Source organism: Nerophis lumbriciformis, linkage group LG26, assembly GCF_033978685.3.
Source record: "Nerophis lumbriciformis linkage group LG26, RoL_Nlum_v2.1, whole genome shotgun sequence".
In the NCBI taxonomy this organism is placed as follows: Eukaryota; Metazoa; Chordata; class Actinopteri; order Syngnathiformes; family Syngnathidae; genus Nerophis; species Nerophis lumbriciformis.
The window spans coordinates 10,667,004-10,690,000 of NC_084573.2; the positions used below are offsets into that span (position 1 = coordinate 10,667,004).

Sequence of the window (22,997 nt, forward strand, 5' to 3'; positions counted from 1 at the left end):
TAACGAACGAGTCTTTTGATGACTCTTTTAAAGGAGTGGCTCCACAAAATCCGGCTCCCTTCCAAAAAAATCTAACAATCCCATCTCTACAGCACAGTGGAGATGTGACGTCGGCGAAAGAGAACCGTTCAAAAGACTCGACACTTTCGCGAAGGGAACATCTCTACTGCGACTTTTGAACGTTTCTTTTTCTAAATGAACGCTTTAAAAGACTTGACTCGTTCGCGAAGGTCACATGTGTACTGCGACTTTTGAACGTATTTTTTTGTCTAAAAGAACCGTTCAAATGACTTGACTCGTTCGCGAAGGTCACATCTGTACGACTTTTGAACTTTTTTTTTAAAAGAACCGTTCAAATGACTTGACTCGTTCGCGAAGGTCACATCTTCACTGCGCTGTGTGCAGGCAGCATGAGTCGAACGTAGGGGAGGTAAGGAATATATACAGTAAAAAGCAAAATAAAAACATACAATTATTGCCAATATTTCAGAATAATTCTTAGCAATGCAGTGGTATTTGTGTAAATTGAAATTATTCTGATCTTTTCGTAAAAAAAAAAAAAAGTTAAAAAAATAACTATAATAACGAACCACTCTTTTGAATGACTCTTTTAAAGGAGTGGCACCACAAAATCCGGCTCCCTTCCAAAAAAAAATCTAACAATCCCATCTCTACAGCACAGTAGAGAACCGTTCAAAAGACTTGACTCTTTCGCGAAAGTAACATCGCTACCACGACTTTTGAACGTATGTCGTTTCTAAAAGACCCGTTCAAAAGGCTCGACTCGTTGGCGAAGGCCACACGTGTACTGCGCTGTGTGCAGGCAGCAAGAGGCGAGGTGAGGGGACGCAGAGAGGAGCACCAGCGAGGACTTTTGCTGCGTCGGGAACCGGCAGGACCAGACTTTTTTATATGCATTATTACAATGCTACAACGGTCTTGAGGTTAGGGAACAATTCTAAATCGCGATATCGCTGTCAAATCATGGGGTTATAGGACCACCTTGAAGAATATATCCAGTAAAAAACAAAAACATACAATTATTGCCAATATTTCAGAATAATTCTTAGCAATTCAGTGATATTTGGATAAATTGCAATTATTCTCATCTTATTGTGTAACCCCGACCAGGGATTGTTTTTTTGTGTGCAAAAAACAGTTAAAAAATAACTATAATAACAAACCACTCTTTTGAATGGCTCTTTTAAAGGAGTGGCGCCACAAACTCCGGCTCCCTTCAAAAAAATCGAATAATCCCATCTCTACAGCACAGAAGAGAACCGTTCAAAAGACTTGACTCTTTTACGAAGGTAACATCTGTACTGCGACTTTTGAACGTTTTTTTTTCTTTTCCCTAAAAGAACCGTTCAAATGACTTGACTCGTTAGCGAAGGTCACACCTGTACTGCGACTTTTGAAAATGTTTATTTTTTCTAAAAGAATCATTCAAAAGATTTGACTCGTTCATGAAGGTCACATCTCTACTGCGACTTTTGCATTTTTTTTTTCTAAAAGAACCGTTCAAAAGACGTGACTCAATCGCAAATGTCACATCTCTACTGCGACATTTGAAAAAAAAAATTATCTGTAAAAGAACCATTCAAAAGACTTGACTCATTCGCGAAGGTCACATCTGTACTGCGACTTTTGTAAGTTTTTTTTCCCTGAAAGAACATTTCAAAAGACTTGACTCGTTCGCAAAGGTCATATTTGTACTGCGACTTTTGAACGTTCCCCGCCCCCAAAAGAACCGTTCAAAAGACTTGACTCGTTCGCGAAGGTCACATCTCTACTGCAACTTTTGAACGTTTGTTTTTCTTCTAAAAGAACCGTTCAAAAGAATTTACTCTTTCGCGAAGGTCACATCTTCACTGCGCTGTGTGCAGGCAGTATGAGTCGAACGTCGGGAAGTAAGGAATATATACAGTAAAAAGCAAAATAAAAACATACAATTATTGCCAATATTTCAGAATAATTCTTAGCAATGCAGTGGTATTTATGTAAATTGAAATTATTCTGATCTTTTCGCAAAAAAAAAAAAAACAGTTAAAAAAATAACTATAATAACGAACCACTCTTTTGAATGACTCTTTTAAAGGAGTGGCACCACAAAATCCGGCTCCCTTCCAAAAACAATCTAACAATCCCATCTCTACAGCACAGTAGAGAACCGTTCAAAAGACTCGACTCTTTCGCGAAGGTAACATCTCTACCGCGACTTTTGAACGTATGTTGTTTCTAAAATACCCGTTCAAAAGGCTCGACTCGTTCGCGAAGGTCACATCTCTACTGCGACTTTTGAATTTTTTTTTCTAAAAGAACCGTTCAAAAGACGTGACTCGTTCGCAAATGTCACATCTCTACTGCGACGTTTGAAAAAAAAATTCTCTGTAAAAGAACCATTCAAAAGACTTGACTCATTCGCAAAGGTCACATCTGAACTGCGACTTTTGAACCTTTTTTTTTCTAAAAGAACCGTTCAAAAGACGTGACTCGTTCGCAAATGTCACATCTCTACTGCGACATTTGAAAAAAAAATTCTCTGTAAAAGAACCATTCAAAAGACTTCACTCATTCGCGAAGGTCACATCTGGACTGCGACTTTTGAACCTTTTTTTTTTTTTCTAAAAGAACCGTTCAAAAGACTTGACTCGTTCGCGAAGGTCACATCTGTTCTGCGACTTTTGAACGCCCCCCCCCCCCCCCCCCCCCCAAAAAAAGAACCGTTCAAAAGACTTGACTCATTCGCGAAGGTCACATCTCTACTGCAACTTTTGAACGTTTGTTTTTCTTCTAAAAGAACCATTCAAAAGACTTGACTCGTTCACAAAGGTCAAATCTTCACTGCGCTGTGTGCAGGCAGCATGAGTCGAACGTCGGGGAGGTAAGGAATATATACAATAAACAGCAAAATAAAAACATACAATTACTGCCAATATTTCAGAATAATTCTTAGCAATGCAGTGGTATTTGTGTAAATTGAAATTATTCTGATCTTTTCGCAAAAAAAACCAAGAAAAAAACAGTTAAAAAAATAACTATAATAATGAACCACTCTTTTGAATGACTCTTTTAAAGGAGTGGCACCACAAAATCCGGCTCCCTTCAAAAAAAAAATATCTAACGATCCAATCTCTACAGCACAGTAGAGAACCGTTCAAAAGACTCGACTCTTTCGCGAAGGTAACATCTCTACCGCGACTTTTGAACGTATGTTGTTTCTAAAATACCCGTTCAAAAGGCTCGACTCGTTCGCGAAGGCCACAAGTGTACTGCGCTGTGTGCAGGCAGCAAGAGGCGAGGTGAGGGGACGCAGAGAGGAGCACCAGCGGGGACTTTTGCTGCGTCGGGAACCGGCAGGACCAGACTTTCCTCCCGCTCCAACACCAACTCGGCTCCCTTTTAAAAAAAGAAAAGAAAAAAGGGCGAGCAAACAACAGAAGAGGAGCCTACATTTTGAACGACTTCGCTTTGAAGTCTTCCGCCCAACCGTCGTGTGGAAGTGGGAATAAACTAAGGACGTGGGACGGAGGATGGCATTTAAAGAAGGCATTGTCAAGTAGTGAGTCGCTATATATATATGCATTACGAATGCTCCTCGAAAGGTTTCGACTGCGGCCACGTTTGGTGAGGACATGACAAGGGAGCTCTTTGAAGAAATGTGCAATGATGACATTTAAGCAGAGCGAAGTAACGTTAGCCTGCTAGCCCGCTAGCCGAGGAGCTAAGTGCTAACTAAGCCTGTGGAGGGGCGCTGGGGGCTTTTGTAGCATTGCGGAGTCACCTCTTTTTTTTTTTTTTTCTTTCTGGCCTTCCAGCAGGAATGGAGAAGCCCGAATGTCCGCCACATCTACTCCGTGGGGACTGTTGAGACCGCGACGAGACGACATTGTTGCCAAATCTCGTCCGAGGCAACCCGGCTATGTTCCCGGACTACTTTCCTGGTGTGACGTTAACACGGGCAGGCCATGTAGTCTCACAATGTGCATCTCCGACCAAGCACGGCGATAAAGCCTCGTCCTCTTAGCTGAAAGTTGGTGATTCCGGTTATTTACAGGCCCGTTTTTTGAGCATTATTTGTATTCTAGTTCTTCTCATCATCATTGACCCCCTGACTGGAGCGTACAAGCATGTCTGGAGAGGTGCGTTTGAAGAAGCTGGAGAAACTGATTCTGGACGGACCCATCGAGTCCAATGGCCAGTGTCTCAGCGTGGAAACATTGCTGGACATCCTGGTGTGTCTGTTCGACGAGTGCAACAACTCTCCACTCAGAAGAGAGAAGAATATCTCCGAGTTCCTGGATTGGGGTAAGCAACTTTTTGTTCTGTCCCTGTTGTTGTTTTTGTTAAGACGGTCGTCTTAATAATGTCGCTGCACCGGGCCCTCCCTCCGACATCACATTCCTTTTTATAGTAGGCTAGGGCTGTGTTTTTCAACCTTTTTTGAGCCAAGGCACATTTTTTGCGTTGAAACAATACCAGCAGAAATCATTAAAAAATTGAACTCAGTTGACAGTAAAAAGCCGTTGTTGCAATTGTTGGATATGACTTTAAGCCATAACCAAGCATGCATCACTATAGCTCTTGTCTCAAAGTAGGTGTACTGTCACCACCTGTCACATCACCGCCTGACTTATTTGGAGTTTTTTGCTGTTTTCCTGTGTGTAGTGTTTTAGTTCTTGTCTTGCGCTCCTATTTTGGTGGCTTTTTGTCTATTTTTGGTGTTTTCCCATACTTGCCAACCCTCCCGAATTTTCCGGGAGACTCCCTAAAACCTCCCGGGACAAATATTCTCCCGAAAATCTCCCGATTTTCAGCCGATTTTCATGAGGACCTGAGTGAGGACAGCCTTTTTTCAGATGGAGGACAACAGGGTGACAAGAACTAAATCATCCAGACTAGAGACAAATTGTATTATTATGTTTATCTTACCTAAAAATAAATATATATATATATATATATATTTTTTTTTTTAAATAACTAAATACATTTTTACTATATTTTGCTAAAAACATCAAAATTAATTGTATTTTTATTTGTATTTTTTCTGACTCCTTATTACATCCAGCCATAGAATTATACATTAAAATAAACATATTTGAAATAATTAATTTTAAATTATCATAATTCATTTAAAATGACCATATTTAATTATTAAAATAATTGCTTGTTTATCAACAACTTTAGCATTTTATTCATTACATTTTGAAGCTCTCAGAAGCCAAGTTATGTTATATTCCTTAATATTTATTTATGCAAGTTTGAAATATCAATTATCTAAACACAGCTTTGTTTGCATATTTTCAGGATGTGTATATATATATATATATATATATATATATATATATGTGTGTATTAGAAACTTGACTTGGTGAATTCTAGCTGTCAATATACACCTCCCGAAATCGGAGGTCTCAAGGTTGGCAAGTACGTGTTTTCCTGTAGCAGTTTCATGTCTTCCTTTTGAGCGATATTTCCCGCATCTACTTTGTTTTAGCATCAAGAATATTTTGGTTGTTTTTATCCTTCTTCGTGGGGACATTGTTGATTGTCATGTCATGTCCGGATGTACATGACATGATGTACACTGCCCTAGACCAGTGTTTTTCAACCTTTTTTGAGCCAAGGCACATTTTTTGCGTTGAAAAAAATGCGGAGGCACACCACCAGCAGAAATCATTAAAAAACGAAAACTTCAATGCCTTTTCTTAGGGGCACTCACCCTTTGTTTATGTTTGGTTTAAGCATTTTACACCTTTTTACCTGCACACTGTCTCCCGTTGTTTCCGACATCTACAAAGCAATTAGCCACCGGCTGCCACCTACTGATATGGAATTGATTGATTGATTGAAACTTTTATTAGTAGATTGCACAGTACATATTCCGTACAATTGACCACTAAATGGTAACACCCGAATACGTTTTTCCAACTTGTTTAAGTCGGGGTCCACTTAAAACCGAAGAGTATTACACGGTCAGACAGCACTGACACTCAACAACAACACATAATTTGCAGACTATAATTACTTGTTTGCAAAAAATATTTTTAACCCAAATAGGTGAAATTAGATAATCTCCCACGGCACACCAGACTGTATCTCACGGCACAGTGGTTGAAAAACACTGCCCTAGACCAGTGGTTCTCAAATGGGGGTATTTGAAGGTATGCCAAGGGGTACGTGAGATTTTTTTAAAATATTCTAAAAATAGCAAAAATTCAAAAATAATTTATAAATATAAATAAAAACTACGGAATTTTTTCAATGAAAAAAATGTGCCTCAGCTCCAAAAAGGTTGAAAAACACTGGTCTAATAATGTTGGCACACTGGGCCCTCCCTTCGACATCACATTCCTTTTATAGTAGTCTCGGGCTCAGTCGGCCTACCCGACACTTAAACCCTCCCTCAATGCTGCAAGTTACTGTCCTGCAACTGACTGTGACTCAAGAACCCAATACATCATTTCTAGAAGTACACTGTCTAGTCTCACGCTCCATTTGCGCTGGGAAGTCGGAATTTCCGAGTTCCAGGTCGGAATTTCAACTGGAAGGCCCTTTGAGGTCGGAGATTCGATTTTGGAAAGTCTGAGTTGGCTTCAAAGATGGCTTCTCTGAATGTAAACAATGACATATGCTTCTATAATATCCGTTATTAGCCATTCTGATTATTTTTTATCGTAGTAAATCAGCCATATATGGTGCATTGTTGTACGTTTGTATATGGTAACGTTTAGGGCTGGGCGATATGGCTGTATAACGATAAAAGTTTTTTATATTGGTAGTTCGATATCGATAATTATATTTTTTTTATGACCTGTGGAAAATATGGACCAGGAGAAAAATATAATAAATAGTAACATTTTAATGTCAATTTGATTATAATTCCCTCAGCTATCAAGGCAGAAAGGAAATTAAACATCAATACAAAGATGGAAAACAATCTGTAAATGTAAACACAATTCTAAAATTACATTGAACACTTAACAATAACCTCTTCAAGGTGCAAAAATAAAGAATACTTAAGAAATGCCCAATAAAGTGTTACAAAATACTGCAAAGCGTGAAAATGTAAACATAGGGAAACCAGATAACTATTTTGTGCAGGTTTAGTGCCAGGAAATAACGTCTGTGTAACATTATTTTGCTCTGTTGTTTTTACTTAACTATGGAAAGGAATTTGTGATCTGAAGCTATTATTTAAATATTGTTATTATTATATCGGTCGATATCAATTATTTACATTTTTTTATGACCTATGGAAATTAAGGAGCAGGACTATAAATATTTTGTATTTGAAATGTAACATCCTTTGATTATATTTCCTCAGCTGTTAAGGCAGAAAGGAAATTAAACATCACTACAAGCATGGACAACAATCTGTAAATGTACACAAAATCACAATAAACACCACAAAAATAAGTAGAATATGTAAGAAATGGCCAATAAAGTAACAAAATAGTGCAAAGTGTGAGAATGTAAACAGAGAGAAACCTGAGAACTAGTATTTGCAGGTTTAGTGACAGGAAGTTACGTTTAACATTTAAATTGGTCTGTTATTCTTATTTATGTATTGAAATGAATATGTTATGCAGTAATTATTATTTAAATATTATTGGACCAGAATGTGTGATTTATTTTAGTTATACAGTCCTGCAGTGTAGTTCCTACCTGTTGTTTCCATACATCCAAATAGGGAATGGGATGTGTGATGAGCGCGGCAAAGGTTTGGAAAAAAAAATCCCAAAAACTGCCATACTGTGGAGGTGACTTTTCCTCTTTTATCCAGCATTTCTTTTTACTCCGCAGCAATCATTTTGAATTCCTTCCGCGCCGTATGGAGAAATCAACAGCGAGATTGCGCAACCAAAAGCGATGGTTGATACTCTTACGCGATTGGCTGTTTATTAGGGGTGTAACGGTACGTGTTTTGTATTGAGCCGTTTCGGTACGGGGGTGTACCGAACGAGTTTCTAAGCTAAAGTCTTAACAAGCTGTTTTGCTCCTTCTGCCTCTGTCTCAGCACCGAGCATTGTCCCACCCACACAACCATCTGATTGGTACACAAAAAGCGGTAACAGCCAATCAGCAGTGCGTATTCAAACTGACGGAATAGAAATTGAAAGAGTAAATGAAACCAAGTTTCTTGGTATAATGATTGATGATAAATTGAACTGGAAATCTCACGTAAAAAATATACAACATAAAGTAGCAAGAAACACATCAATAATGAGTAAAGCAAAACATGTTCTAGACAAAAAATCACTTCATATTCTCTACTGCTCACTAGTGTTACCATATCTGAGTTACTGTGTAGAAATATGGGGAAATAACTACAAAAGTACACTTCATTCATTAACGGTGTTACAAAAAAGATTAGTTAGAATAATACATAATGTTGGATATAGAGAACACACCTTTATTTATTGAATCAAAGATACTGAAATTCTACGACATAGTGAATTTGCAAACAGCTAAAATTATACACAAAGCAAACTATAACCTGCTACCCAAGAATATACAACAATTCTTCTCAAAAAAAGAGGAGAAATATAATCTTAGAGAGAAATGTAATTTAAAACATTTGTATGCACGTACAACGCTTAAGACCTTTAGTATATCCGTATGTGGAATTAAATTATGGAATGGATTAAGCAAAGCAATCAAACAATGTACTAATATGACCCACTTCAAGAAACTCTTCAAACTTAAAGTGTTTACAAAGTATAAAGAAGAAGAACCATGATAAACATTCTGAATTTATTTAACTCATCCATTCTTTCATTCTTTCACTCACAAAATAATCTTACTTATCTCAACATATGAAATGTAACTTACTTCACCAATTATTATTTATTTACTTATTTTTATTGTGATTACTTATGGAGTATATTGTGAATAAATTGAGAACAGGAAGTGAACAAAAGTTTTAGCAACTGTTTTGTAAAAGAAAAGGGGTAGGATTAAATAAGCTCTGCTTCTTCCTACTCCTTTTCGAACATGTTGAAAAGACAAACTGGAGATTGTGATGTATCATGTTGTATGATTGCATGTTCGAAATAAACTCAAACTCAAAGCGGTAACAGCCAATCAGCAGTGCGTATTCAGAGTGCATGTAGTCAGTGCTTCTGCGTGGGGTTAGCAGATAGGTGTATAGCAGGTAGGCATCAGGCAGCGTACTCTCCCCAAATTAAAATAAACACCTCCCAGTCAACTACTAGTAACATCACTATGAGCCCGTTGACCTTCTAGAAACTTAAACTGCAGCTCAGCTCGCTCGCAGTCCTGGCTTGAGGTGAAGGCTAATTAGCTTTTAGCGTAACGTTAGCTCATTTTGCGATGTGTGTGTGTAGTCTCTCCTATTGCTATTGTACTATTTTTTCAGCTGTAGTTACATTAATCATATGTAATGGAGCAGCCTAGTTTTGAATGGCAGGGTCCCTGCTATCACATGTTGATAAAAATATAACATTAACATAATAAATCAACTACAGGCTTCCCAAATGCTGTAATAAATTAAGCATGATGAGTTGACTTGAAACTGTTTAATGTTGCACTTTTTATATGTAGAAGAAAAGTTGTGTCATTTTATTTAATCTGAGCAACAACTTGAGGCAGTTTAATGTTGATTAACGTGGGCAGAATTAGTATAGTGTTCCCACTGTTAAAAAGATAAAGCCATTGTTTACACATTTGGTAAATAAATAGCCAAAAAATGTATATTTTATTGTTTTCTTACTGTACTGAAAATGAACCGAACCGTGACCTCTGAACCGAGGTACGTACCGAACCGAAATTTTTGTGTACCGTTACACCCCTACTGTTTAGCGTGTCCCGCCCATTTCACGACCACTCCCTGTTTGGTGAGCTTACCAGACCGTGCGAGTGCCTTTTGTTCATGCAACCAACTAAGTTTTATTTCCATTTTTTTTCGACCAAAAAATATATACACCTACATTTTATGTTATTGATTACATGATACTGTTTTATCGGCAGCACTCATACCGTCATCGCTCGTTTATCATGGCCAACTGGTCCCAGGTTTGACCGTGGTAAGCAAGTTTTTGTCAAGTAGGATTATTATTTATAGATGGAATATTTTTTATAGTTGGAGCATACATTTTATTTGTACCACCTTCTTAATGTGGTTTTCAGCGTAATTGGAGCCCTCTAAATAGGGCTGAGCGATATGGCCGACCACTGTATCACAATATAAGGGTTTTATATCGGTATCGAATGTTATTGATATGTTTTATGACTTATTGGAAATAAGGAGCAGGAGAAAAATACATGAAATGTCAACATTTTTATTTGAAATGTAACCTTCCTCTGATTATAATCCCTCAGCTATCAAGGCAGAAAGCGAAATGTCAACACAAGCATGGAAAACTCTCAATGTAAACAAAAAAATCTGATCATATTGAACACTTGGCAATAAGCTCTTAAAGTGAAGGTGCAAAAATAAGGAAAGTTTAAGAAAATAGTGCAAAGTGTGAAAATGTAAACATGAGAAGAACTATTTTCTGCAGGTTTACTGCCAGGAAATTACAGCTGTGCTCTAAAGGGTGAGCACGACGTGGGTGCTGTGGGCTTTTGTCTGACTTCGGTCCGTTTTTTAAAAAAAATCCCAAAAAGTGCTTTACTGTCAAGGTGACTTTTCCTGTTTTTATCCACAATTTCTTTGCTTTCTGCGGCGCTCATTTTTACTTTCTCGTCTTACTCCATGCAAAGACAACGAGATGGCACAACCAAACTTGATAGTTGATACTGTCACCTGACTAGCTGTTAGCATGTTAGCGTTGCTCGGTTACCAGAGAGCGAATGCCTTTGTTCATGCATCCACTTCCAATTTCTTACGACAAAGATAAACAAATATTGAGTAGTTTATTAAACAAATGTTTTCATTTATTGATTACGTGTCTGTCACAATATATATTGATTATTATCGCCCATGAAATACCAGCTGTATAGTCACCTTTACATTGACCCAATATAGTAGTAGCCCTGAGTGTGTTTTACTGTAGATTACAGTACTCACTAGTGGCTTGGAGGATCATCCAAGCATCAACCGGCCACTACAACATGACCACGACGTGGAAATACTTCATCCCATTCTGGGTAATATGTTAGAACTGGGCTTCCTTGTGCTAAAATCAAGGGCACATATATGGTTCTGGCGAAACTTGATCAACTTGACAGTCGTAGCCACGACCATTTGCTGTGTTGTTAGCATTCCGTGTTAGCATTCTGTGTCTCCACATCGTCACAGCTGTGTTATTGATGTTTAAGATGGAGTTCATGTCTACTTTGCATTGCCCAGACAGCTGCTGATCGCAGTCTTGTTAGCAGTAATGGTGCTCCGAGTCACGTGGTCTGACCCGTCTCACCTTTTGATATTGATCGTATCAAGGGCTCTCCAATGTGGAGATATGTTATTGATGAGGCAGGAGTCAAAAACAAAGTTGGTCAACTCGATTGTCCCGGTGAAGATAGCGCTAATATTAGCTGCTGCTGTTAGCATTGTGCACTCTTAACCCAAAAACTAAAAGTTGCGCTTGGTGAATATCTTCATAGATCGGCACAACATAATAACAGAAAATAAGACAAAGTAATACATATAGGACACACATAGGGCTTTATTTCGGACAAAAGTATGGAGTGTTCTTTAAAAAGCCTGTGATTTAGTGAAGCTACGGTATTTAAAGCGCGATGTCGCAAATATATTTAGTTTTGATTACGGAACACATTCACTGTGGTATCGTTTCACCAAGCTTCTTCACTGTCAGAATAGTGCTGGGTGATACGGCTAAAAGCTGTATCACGATATGAGATTGGTCAGATTTAGTCTTCGACCAAGATTTGTTAAACCTAGTCTTAGACCTAGATTGGTCCGATATAGTCTTAGATTGAGACTGGACTGATCTAGTCTTAGACTGATACTGGACTGATCTAGTCTTGGACTGAGACTGGACTGAGCTAGTCTTAGCTTTAGATTGGATTTATCTCGTCTTAGACTAAGATTGGACTGATCTTGTTTTAGACTAAGATTAGACTGATCTAGTCTTAGACTAAGATTGGACTGATCTTGTCTTAGACTAAGATTGAACTGATCTTGTTTTAGACTAAGACTGGACTGATCTTGTCTTAGACTAAGACTGGGCTGATCTTGTCTTAGACTAAGACTGGACTGATCTAGTCTTAGACTAAGACTGGACTGATCTAGTCTTAGACTAAGACTGGGCTGGTCTTGTCTTAGACTAAGACTGGGCTGATCTTGTCTTAGACTAAGACTGGACTGATCTAGTCTTAGACTAAGACTGGACTGATCTAGCCTTAGACTATGACTGGACTCATGTAGTCTTTGACTAAGATTGGACTGATATTGTCTTAGAAGACTAAGATTGGACTGGTCTAGTCTTAGATTTAGATTGGACTGACCTCATCTTAGATTTAGATTGGACTGACCTCATCTTAGATTTAGATTGGACTGATCTAGTCTTATATTTAGATTGGACTGCTCTCGTCTTAGACTAAGACTGGACTGATTTATTCTTAGATTTAGATTGGACTGATTTAGTCTTAGATTTAGATTGGATTGATCTAGTCTTAGATTTAGATTGGACTGATCTAGTCTTAGACAAAGATTGGACTGATCTAGACTTGGACGAATATTGGACTGATCTAGACTTGGACGAATATTGGACTGATCTAGACTTGGACGAATATTGGACTGATCTGGTCTTGGACGAATATTGGACTGATCTGGTCTTGGACGAATATTGGACCGATCTGGTCTTGGACGAATATTGGACTGATCTGGTCTTAGATTAAGATTGGATTTATTTAGTTTTAGACTAAGATTGGACTGCTCTCGTTTTAGAAGACTAAGATTGGACTGATCTCGTCTTAGATTTAGATTGGACTGATCTCGTATTAGATTTAGATTAGACTGGTCTCGTCTTAGACTAAGACTGGTCTGATCTAGTCTTAGATTTTAGATTGGACTGATCTAGTCTCTACTTGATCTGTCCAATTAAAGTCTGAGTATGAACTGGTGAGCCACAATCAACAATCTCCTCGTGCATGCCAAGAGTTTAACTCTCTTGAAACTTTTCCACAACCACAGACTGTGTCTTTTGACTTGGTTCTTTGACAAATTGCATCAGTCAAAATTGTAAATTAGGATAGGATAGACTTTAATTCATCCCACAATGGGGAAAGGACATTGTTGCAGTGCAGGTTCTTTTTACATACCGTAGCAGGAGTAAAGTGTAATGGAAAACAAAAAAATAGTATTAAATACTACATATTGCTCACTAATACGTAAAATCTACATTTTACAATGATGAGCACGATATTTTAAATGGTAAAGTTGTCATTTGAAGAAGGAAAATAATTACATCCACAATAGTTATTTTTCAGATAATTTTGTGTCGTTTTGATTATTCACATTGTAGAAGGGGGGCGGCTGCCATTATTTATTAGAGGAGCAATTGCAGTCATGAAATTATGTCTTTATCATACTCTAGGGCTGCAGCTATCCATTATTTTAGTCGTCGAGTCATCTATTGATTGGCTTGTTCCATGACTCGAGTAATTGAATAACACACACTCGGGCTGCATGATTAATCCAAATTGAATCGACGTCGACACTTCCTACAGTGATGAGAAATTAAAGTCTGTATTGTTTTTATAATGGTTACTTGCATTATTATGATATATTACGATTCCAGTTTTCATGTATTATTTCTTTAGTTCAAGAGCATGATGTACACACAAGATCTAAGTCTGTCTGCATAAAGACATATTTAGAAAGTCAATATTGTTGTAATGTGTGGCACCATGAGACAAGAATATGTTGATTGACCGAGTCTAATAGTAACATGTCTTTTTTCGCCCCTGTTTAATGTTTTTATGGATGACATTTAAAAATAGCAAATCAAACTGCAATCGCAATTTTAGAGAGAAAAATCCCAATTAGGTTTTTTCTCAAAATCGTGCAGCCCTAAAACACACTTTCCAGCCATAAACTTCATTACCTTCTGTTTGCCTTCTTTTACCTTTTTTTTTTTACTTTCCTTTACCTTAAATTTACCTTGTATACCTTCTACATATCTTATTGTGCCCTCTATTTACTATTTACATTATGTTACCTTTTATTCACCTTCTTTCACCTTCTATTTACCTTCATTTGAACTTTTTTGCCTTCTGCCCTCAATCTACTTTTTTTTTTAACCTCCTTTTGCCTTTTGTTTACATTCTTTTAACTTTTACTTACCTTATTAGACCTTCCATGTTTCTTCTTTTACTTTCTGTTTAACTTTTTTGACATTCTTTTACCTTCATTTACCTTCTCTTTGCCTTCAATATATCTTATTTTACCTTCCTTTACCCGATTTTAACTTTTTATTTACCTTCTGTTTACATTATTTTACTTGTTATTGACGTTTTACACTTCTATTTACCTTTTTTACTTCCTTGACTGCAATTGCAGTCATTAATAGTGTGAATGTAGTCTGTCTATCTGTGTTGGCCCTGTGATGAGGTGGCGACTTGTCCAGGGTGTACCGCGCCTTCCGCCCGAATGCAGCTGAGATAGGCTCCGGCAAACCCCGCAACCCCAAAAGGGACAAGCGGTAGAAAAGGGATGGATGGAATATATATCTGTATTACACTCTTTGGCTACAGCTGTCAGTTTTTTTAGTAATCCATCTATTGGTTTGTTTGATTAACCGAGTAATCGGATAAAAACACACTGTCTAGCCATAACCTTCTGTTTACCTTTTTTTTACCTTCTATTTAACTTGCTTTACCTTATTTTACCTTCTACTTATTAGGGACCGAATGTCCCTTTGGGACAGAGGACCCTATTGAATTTCTAGCGTTTTGTTCTTTCTTTATTATTATACCGCCGCCTCGTTGAGCTGTAATTTGACCCCCTTAACATGCTTTAAAACTCACCAAATTGGAAACACACATCAGGACTGGCGAAAATTGCGATCTAATCAAAAAACCAAACCCCAAAACTCAAAATTGCGCTCTAGCGTCCCCTAGGAAAAAAACATAGACAAAACTGCCTGTAACTCCCACTAGGAATGTCGTAGAGACATGAAACAAAAACCTTTATGTAGGTATCACTTAGACCTAGATTTAGATCACAACCCCCAGCAAAAATCAACAGGAAGTTTGCAATTCCCTCTTCAAAACAAAAGTTGAGTAAAAACAGTCACCTTTTTTCAAACATTATCTCCTCTGAGCGCGTTTGTCGTGTCGGCTTCAAATTAGCACAGGAGAGAGATTGAACCCTTCTGATTAAAAGTTGATGAAAGAGTTTTAATTACTGCTCCGGTTTGGATTTCATGAGCCGTCAAAGTCGGTCCCGTCCATCGCTGCTTGCAGCTTTAATCTTTCCATGTAACTTGTTTTACGTTCTATTACGTTCTATTTAGCTTGTTCTACCTTATTTTACCTTCTATTTTTCTTTCCTTGTAACTTGTTTTCCATTCTATTACCGTATTTTTCGGACTATAAGTCGCTCCGGAGTATACGTCGCACCGGCCGAAAATGCACAATAAAGAAGAAAAAAAACATATATATACGTCGCACTGGAGTATAAGTCGCATTTTTGGGGGAAATTTATTTGATAAAATCCAACACCAAGAATAGACATTAGAAAGGCAATTTAAAATAAATAAAGAATAGTGAACAACAGGCTGAATAAGTGTACGTTATATGAGGCATAAATAACCAACTGAGAATGTGCCTGGTATGTTAACGCAACACATCATGGCAAGAGTCATTCAAATAACAATAACATATAGAACATGCTAAACGTTTACCAAACAATCTGTCACTCCCGATCGCTAAATCCGATGAAATCTTCCTCCGCAGTGTCGCTCCTGGTATGCGCCGCTAGCGTCCATTCTTTCTGCTGCTCGATCGCCGTTTTCTGGTGCATATTTCACTACGTCCAGCTTGTAATCTGCAGTATATGATTTCCTTTTTGGTGCCATTTTAGTTCAGTCCTTCTCAGTTTTTATAAGTTACCGCCAATGTTGCTGTGATCTATTTTAATAGCTCCGGCAGTAGCGTATAGCATATAGCAGTTAGCAATCCAAAACCCACAATGCACTTCTGCCATGACCCACCCCCCCGCCAAATTCTTATTGGTTGGCGTGTGAGTGACGATTGCTGACGTGTGTGTGACGATTGCGGACATTTTCTTCGTCACTCACGTGAATGAGATAAATAATATTATTTGATATTTTACGGTAATATGTTAATAATTTCACACATAAGTCGCTCCGGAGTATACGTCGCACCCACGGCCAAACCTCGACTTATAGTCCGAAAAATACGGTACCTTCTATTAAGCTTGTTTTACCTTCTTTTACCTTCTATTAAGCTTGTTTTACCTTGTTTTACCTTCTATTTCACTTGTTTTACCTTTTTAATTGACTTTCTTTTGCCATATTTTACCTTATATTTAGCCTGTTTTAACTTTTTTTTTTTTACCTTAATTTACTTTCTATTCATTTCCTTCTATTGAACTTGTTTAAAAATGTTTTATTTACCTTCTTTTACCTTCTGTTTAATTTGTTTTACTTATTTTACCTTCGATTTAATCTTTTTTAAAACCTTATTTTACATTTTACCTTCTCTTCCCTTACTTTTTATTGAACTTGTTTTACCTTCTGTTTTCCATATACCACCTTCTTTTATGTGGTCTGTAATGAATCAATTGTTATTAGTTAGACTCCTAAAACGATTAATCAAATCAACAAAATAAAACAAATCTAAATAATGGATTAATCTCTGCAGCACTACTACACTCAGCAATGTACTGGTACACTCACTAACTTGCAAGTTTTTTCTTTATTTTCATTATGACAGTAATTATTAATAACGTGCAAGGAGCGGCCACATTAATCTTTCTATAACTGGCCTATGTTGTGCATGTACTCGTGTCGTGTACAGAACTCGAGCGCAGATTTAGTGGGCAAACAAGGCAGGTGCGAGGTGACCCCCGTGCATTCGTGCGAGTACAAGTTGGAACTTTACGAGAAAAAGTTTATGCCCTGTTTATCACAAGGTCCCGTTGTGGTGCATGTCACTGGCATTAGCAACTCCAAAGTCTCCTGCGATATTGAAGTCTTGTTTTGTCTCCATGGTTGCGTACCGATCACAGTTGCATAGCCTCTCCTTTTGTAACTTCTGGTGAATATATAACCAGGAAAGTTGTGTTGGGTGTTTTGTGTCTTTCACTCCTCTTGTATAAGGTTAGGGGGAAAACAACACATGAAGCAGGGGGACCACACACACACACACACACACACAAAGTATGTGTGTGTGCGTAACGTCGGGGGTTTGGTTTGTGCATGAAGCAGGAATGTGAGCAACCTACCTTTTTTTGATCTGCTGCGGAGGCTCAGCTTGCTGCCGTAGCATGCCTGGCCTGCTCTGCATGTCTGTGGAAGCAGGCAGGAACACCTCACAAGAGGGTGTGGATTGCCAGATGAATGAGACGCCATTAGACAGGCAGTAGATGGGATGGCCCCAGGCTGACAGGACACAACAGGATGGCAGTTAAATGGTCAATTTTGGCTTTTGGGTGTGTGTACCCCTCCAGACGCCATCTGGACAAGCTATTCTGTGCTAAAAATGCATCTCTGGGAGCTTGCGGTGATTGTTGCCTCAGTGCGAGAATAAAAAGGCCACTTCCTGGTTCTCCCAACTGTTTTTTTTTTTCTTTCTTCAATGCATTACATGCCTATTGTTTCTGTCAAAGGTTTGCGTCTTGTCTCAATTGTTTGTCCCGAGTTGATCTACTGCAGTAAAACCTGCTCATGCAGCTGGTGTACCCCCCCGGTACTTAATGAGCGCTGCCAAGCCGCGACTTTACGCTGACGTTTGCCTGTGTTGATGCTCGGAACTGTGTTTGACCACACACACAACATACCACATGCCAGGGGTGACAAAGACTACGTTTACACTGCAGGCTAAGGCCTTGTTTACAATAAACCGGATAAGGGTCAATCCCACCTAACCTTATCCGTGTCCACACACAACAATGCCACCGTTTAAGACCCCCTCACCCCTACGTCCGCCGGCGCAACGCGACCTAATACGCATGCGTGGAAAATGCGCACGTCATACCATACCAACTTTATTTATAAAGCCCTTTAAAAACAACCACAGTTGAAGAACAAAGGGCTGTACACCACAAAGAAGTACAGGCAAAGCACAGACTAAAAAAATAACATTTAAAACAGAAGTAAAATACACATTGAAAAAGCAAATACAAATTATCCTGATAACAATTTGTTAGATAAAAAGCAGTTAAAAACAGTTAAAGGGGAACATTATCACCAGACCTATGTAAGCGTCAATATATACCTTGATGTTGCAGAAAATAGACCATATATTTTTTTAACCGATTTCCGAACTCTAAATGGGTGAATTTTGGCGAATTAAACGCCTTTCTAATATTCGCTCTCGGAGCGATGATGTCACAACGTAGCGTCACATCGGGAAGCAATCCGCCATTTTCTCAAACGCCGAGTAAAATCAGCTCTGTTATTTTCTGTTTTTTCGACTGTTTTCCGTACCTTGGAGACATCATGCCTCGTCGGTGTGTTGTCGGAGGGTGTAACAACACGAACAGGGACGGATTCAAGTTGCACCAGTGGCCCAAAGATGCGAAAGTGGTAAGAAATTGGAGGTTTGTTCCGCACACTTTACCGACGAAAGCTATGCTACGACAGAGATGGCAAGAATGTGTGGATATCCTGCGACACTCAAAGCAGATGCATTTCCAACTGGACTGGACAGATCAGCTTTCAGGAAAAGAGAGCGGATGAGGGTATGTCTACAGAATATATTAATTGATGAAAATTGGGCTGTCTGCACTCTCAAAGTGCATGTTGTTGCCAAATGTATTTCATATGCTGTAAACCTAGTTCATAGTTGTTAGTTTCCTTTAATGCCAAACAAACACATACCAATCGTTGGTTAGAAGGCGATTGCGGAATTCGTCCTCGCTTTCTCCCGTGTCGCTGGCTGTCGTGTCGTTTTCGTCGGTTTCGCTTGCATACGGTTCAAACCGATATGGCTCAATAGCTTCAGTTTCTTCTTCAATTTCGTTTTCGCTACCTGCCTCCACACTACAACCATCCGTTTCAATACATGCGTAATCTGTTGAATCGCTTAAGCCGCTGAAATCCGAGTCTGAATCCGAGCTAATGTCGCTATATCTTGTTGTTCTTTCCGCCATGTTTGTTTGTATTCACTATGTGACGTCACAGGAAAATGAACGGGTGTTTATAACGATGGTTAAAATCAGGCACTTTGAAGCTTTTTTTTAGGGATATTGCGTGATGGGTAAAATTTTGAAAAAAACTTCAAAAAATATAATAAGCCACTGGGAACTGATTTTTAATGGTTTTAACCATTCTGAAATTGTGATAATGTTCCCCTTTAAAGTTAAAAACAGTTTGAAGTCTCATACTGGGTTAAAAGCCAGTGAATAAAAATGGGTTTTAAGAAGGGTCTTAAAAGTAGCCTAAGAAGGGGCCTGTCTCACATGGAGAGGGAGATGGTTCCAGAGTTTGGGACCCGCAACAGTGAAGACCCTGTCCCCTCTGATTTGGGTACCTCCAGGATCAGCTGACCTGAGGGACTGGGTGGGGACATAGAGGTGGAGCAGCTCAGAGAGGTAAGGTGGGGCAAGACCACGTAAGGATTTAAAAACGAGTAAAATCATTTTAAAATGGACTCTAAAAGACACAGGCAGCCAGTGGAGGGAGGCTAAAACAGGAGTATAGTGCCTTCTTTTTCTTCTGTTAGTTAAAAGTCGGGCAGCTTTGTCATAGTCCCATCCATTGTTGCTTTGTGTGCAAGTTCTTACATTTTACTTATCTGAACAATATCCAGTGTTGTGGTATTTCAATTAACTGGAATCCAGTGTGCTGTGGGGTCCTATTGTAGTGAATCACACCTAAGCCATCATAATTTAATCAAATCTTTATTAGACACGTAAACAATGTGATAAAGAACATTTGACATCAATCAAACTAGGGATGTAGATATCTGGTCAGGACACTCCTCACTCTTTTGCCTTCACCTTCATTGTCCATTCCTTTTTGGTGACTTTATATACTCTGGACCTAGACGTTGAGTCCGCGACATACATGGCGGACAATAACTGATACAGTCTGCTTTGCCAGTCCAAATGCATTCGCTGTCCAGGTAATACAAAGCACACGCTATCTTTTTTATCACATCCACGGTAGCTTGATTTTCGTTGACTTTCCTTCGACAAATGGACAAAGTTTTTTGGAAGAAAAAACCTCATGTTTCAAGTTCAATGTGGGCGTTAAACGCACTTTTTGTGTGTTTTAACGCATTGAAATCAGAAAGGATGCGCATTTCCGTAAATCCGGATTTCTACTTTTTTTTTCTTTCTTTTTTTTACCAACCCTGCCTCCTCTGGGTCAAAACTCCGGTTTACTTGTTATTTTTTTTATCGATTATCGTTTTCTGCCCGTGTTTTGTTTTGTTTATATTTGCCATTGTCGTGCCAAAATGTACTTCCTTCGCGGGAGCGCGCACCGCTCGCTAAACCTGCATTGCTTGGCTTCGTCTGTCCACAGCGGGTTAAGGTTAAAGTACCACTGATATAGGGCTGCAACAACTAATCGATTAAGATCGATTATAAAAATAGTTGGCGATTAATTTAGTCATCGATTCGTTGGATCTATGCTATGCGCAGAAGCTACTTTTTTACATGTTTTAATTTTTTTTAATTTTTATAAACCTTTATTTATAAACTGCAACATTTACAAACAGCTGAGAAACAATAATCAAAATAAATATGGTGCCAGTATGCTGTTTTTCCCCCCAATAAAATACTGGAAAGGATAGAAATATAGCTTGTCTCTTTTATCCGATTATTAATCGAAGTAATAATCGACAGATTAATCGATTATCAAATTAGTTGTTAGTTGCAGCCCTACACTGATAGTCACACACACACACTAGGTGTGGTGTAATTAACCTCTACATTTGACCCATCCCCTTGTTCCACCCCCTGGGAGGTGAGGGGAGCAGTGAGCAGCAGCGGGAATCATTTACTAGCTGTAAGACAAACACTTTATAGGTGGTTATTGTAATGCTACATGTTTGACATTATTTGAGTCTTTATCGTGTCCGGAAAATGACAGGTTGCGTTTTTTGTGGTATTAATGAGATTTTAAAGGACTGTTGTTAGTGAAGTGAATTACATTTATATAGCGCTTTTTCTCAAGTGACTCAAGGCGCTTTACATTGTGAAACCCAATATCTAAGTTGCATTTAAACCAGTGTGGGTGGCACTGGGAGCAGGTGGGTAAAGTGTCTTGCCCAAGGACACAACGGCAGTGACTAGGATGGCGGAAGCGGGGATCGAACCTGCAACCCTCAAGTTGCTGGCACGGCCGCTCTACCAACCGAGCTATACCGCCCCGATGTTGATGTGATAAAACCTAGTTCTTGTTTAGAAGATACATACAATTGTAACTGTTATTTCGTTGTGCACATAATACATATTTATAAAGTGTTTGGATGTATTTATTTATGTAAAATTTTCATAAAATGTAATATTGCCTGACAAAAAGTGATTCAACGTAATATTTTGATATTTACACATCGCATATTTACACACGCATGTTTTACTAGAATACCCTGATGGGCATTACATATATCAAAATCAAGTACCTGATTACTTGTTGAAATACCCTTTTTAGAGCTAAAATAAACATTGACTTTTATTATTGATATTATTTACAGATAAACACTGACATGTATTATTTATATATTGTTACTTACAGACATGTATTATTCATATATTGTTACTTACAGATAAACACTGATATATATTATTTATATATTGTTACTTAGAGTTAAACACTGACATTTGTTATTTATATATTATTTACAGATAAATACTTGACATTTATTATTTATATATTATTTACAGATAAACACTGACCTTTATTATTTATATATAGTTATTTACATATAAACCCTGACATGTATTATTTATATATTGATATTTACAGCTGAAATGGAACAAAAGTAATCACCTAACTCATGAATTCATTTACTGAGAGTACAAATTTCTGACTGTTGGTCGCTGCGGACAAAAAATCCTGACTTTTTATGAACATTTCGGTACTCTTTATTTATAAATAATATTGTTTTGTATATTATTGCTATTTATTTCATTGACTTACTTTTTAGTAAAAGAAATGTGACCTAATATTGTCTGTTTATTTACATGGTATCAGTGTAGAAATATAGTAAACCACTCCTCCATCCGTCATCAGCCTGATTTGTATAAACTACCTGAACTGTGAAATGTAGTGAAAATATAAACCACACACTTCTACAGGAACACATCGTTCCAGGAACCAAAATTTCCTGAACTTTTGGTGGAAAAAGTATCTATGAATGTTCTCATTCATCCAGGTCATTGTCATCTCATGGGCATTCAATCGGTCGCAACTGGACTGTTTGGTTGGTCTTGGAAGACGTTTCGCCGCTCATCTGAGTAGACTTCATCAGTTCATGCTCAAAGACTTAGATTGGCTAAATCTAGCCCAGCGGCTGGTGCCAAAACCCCAAATATTTATACTTCAAAAACCACGAGGGTGTGCCTGGGCAAGGCTGGTTTCGCCCTATCGTAGTTGAGAAAAACAACTGTTGAGATGCAAACAAGCAATCTCACTGTCAAAGCAACGACAGTCGTTGAAGTGTAATTTCTCCTCGTTAGCGTTGAGGTATTGTGTGGCAGAACGATCGTTGTGGATCGACTACTACCAGTCCAAAATAGTCGGAATCCCTCGCGTTAGCGTTCCATTCAGTTATAAACAAATGTTACAAATTGAATTCTGGTCACATTCTGTTTCTAACTCCTGTTACTTGTTGGAGGCTAAATTACAGAGTCTTTGAGGAATGGTTGA

At 38.3% G+C, this 22,997-nt stretch overlaps 1 protein-coding gene across 2 annotated transcripts in view; it reads left to right on the forward strand.

The window, feature by feature from the left end:
• The first annotated feature begins 3,182 nt into the window (after positions 1 to 3,182).
• cdc42bpab (CDC42 binding protein kinase alpha (DMPK-like) b) overlaps positions 3,183 to 22,997 on the forward strand; it is a 253,034-nt gene continuing 233,219 nt past the window's right edge. For both annotated transcript variants that reach the window (XM_061987401.2, XM_061987402.2), the window contains exon 1: positions 3,183 to 4,308. In XM_061987401.2, coding sequence (XP_061843385.2) covers positions 4,131 to 4,308 — 178 coding nt within the window. In that variant the 5' untranslated portion in view covers positions 3,183 to 4,130. The remainder of the gene's footprint in view (positions 4,309 to 22,997) is intronic.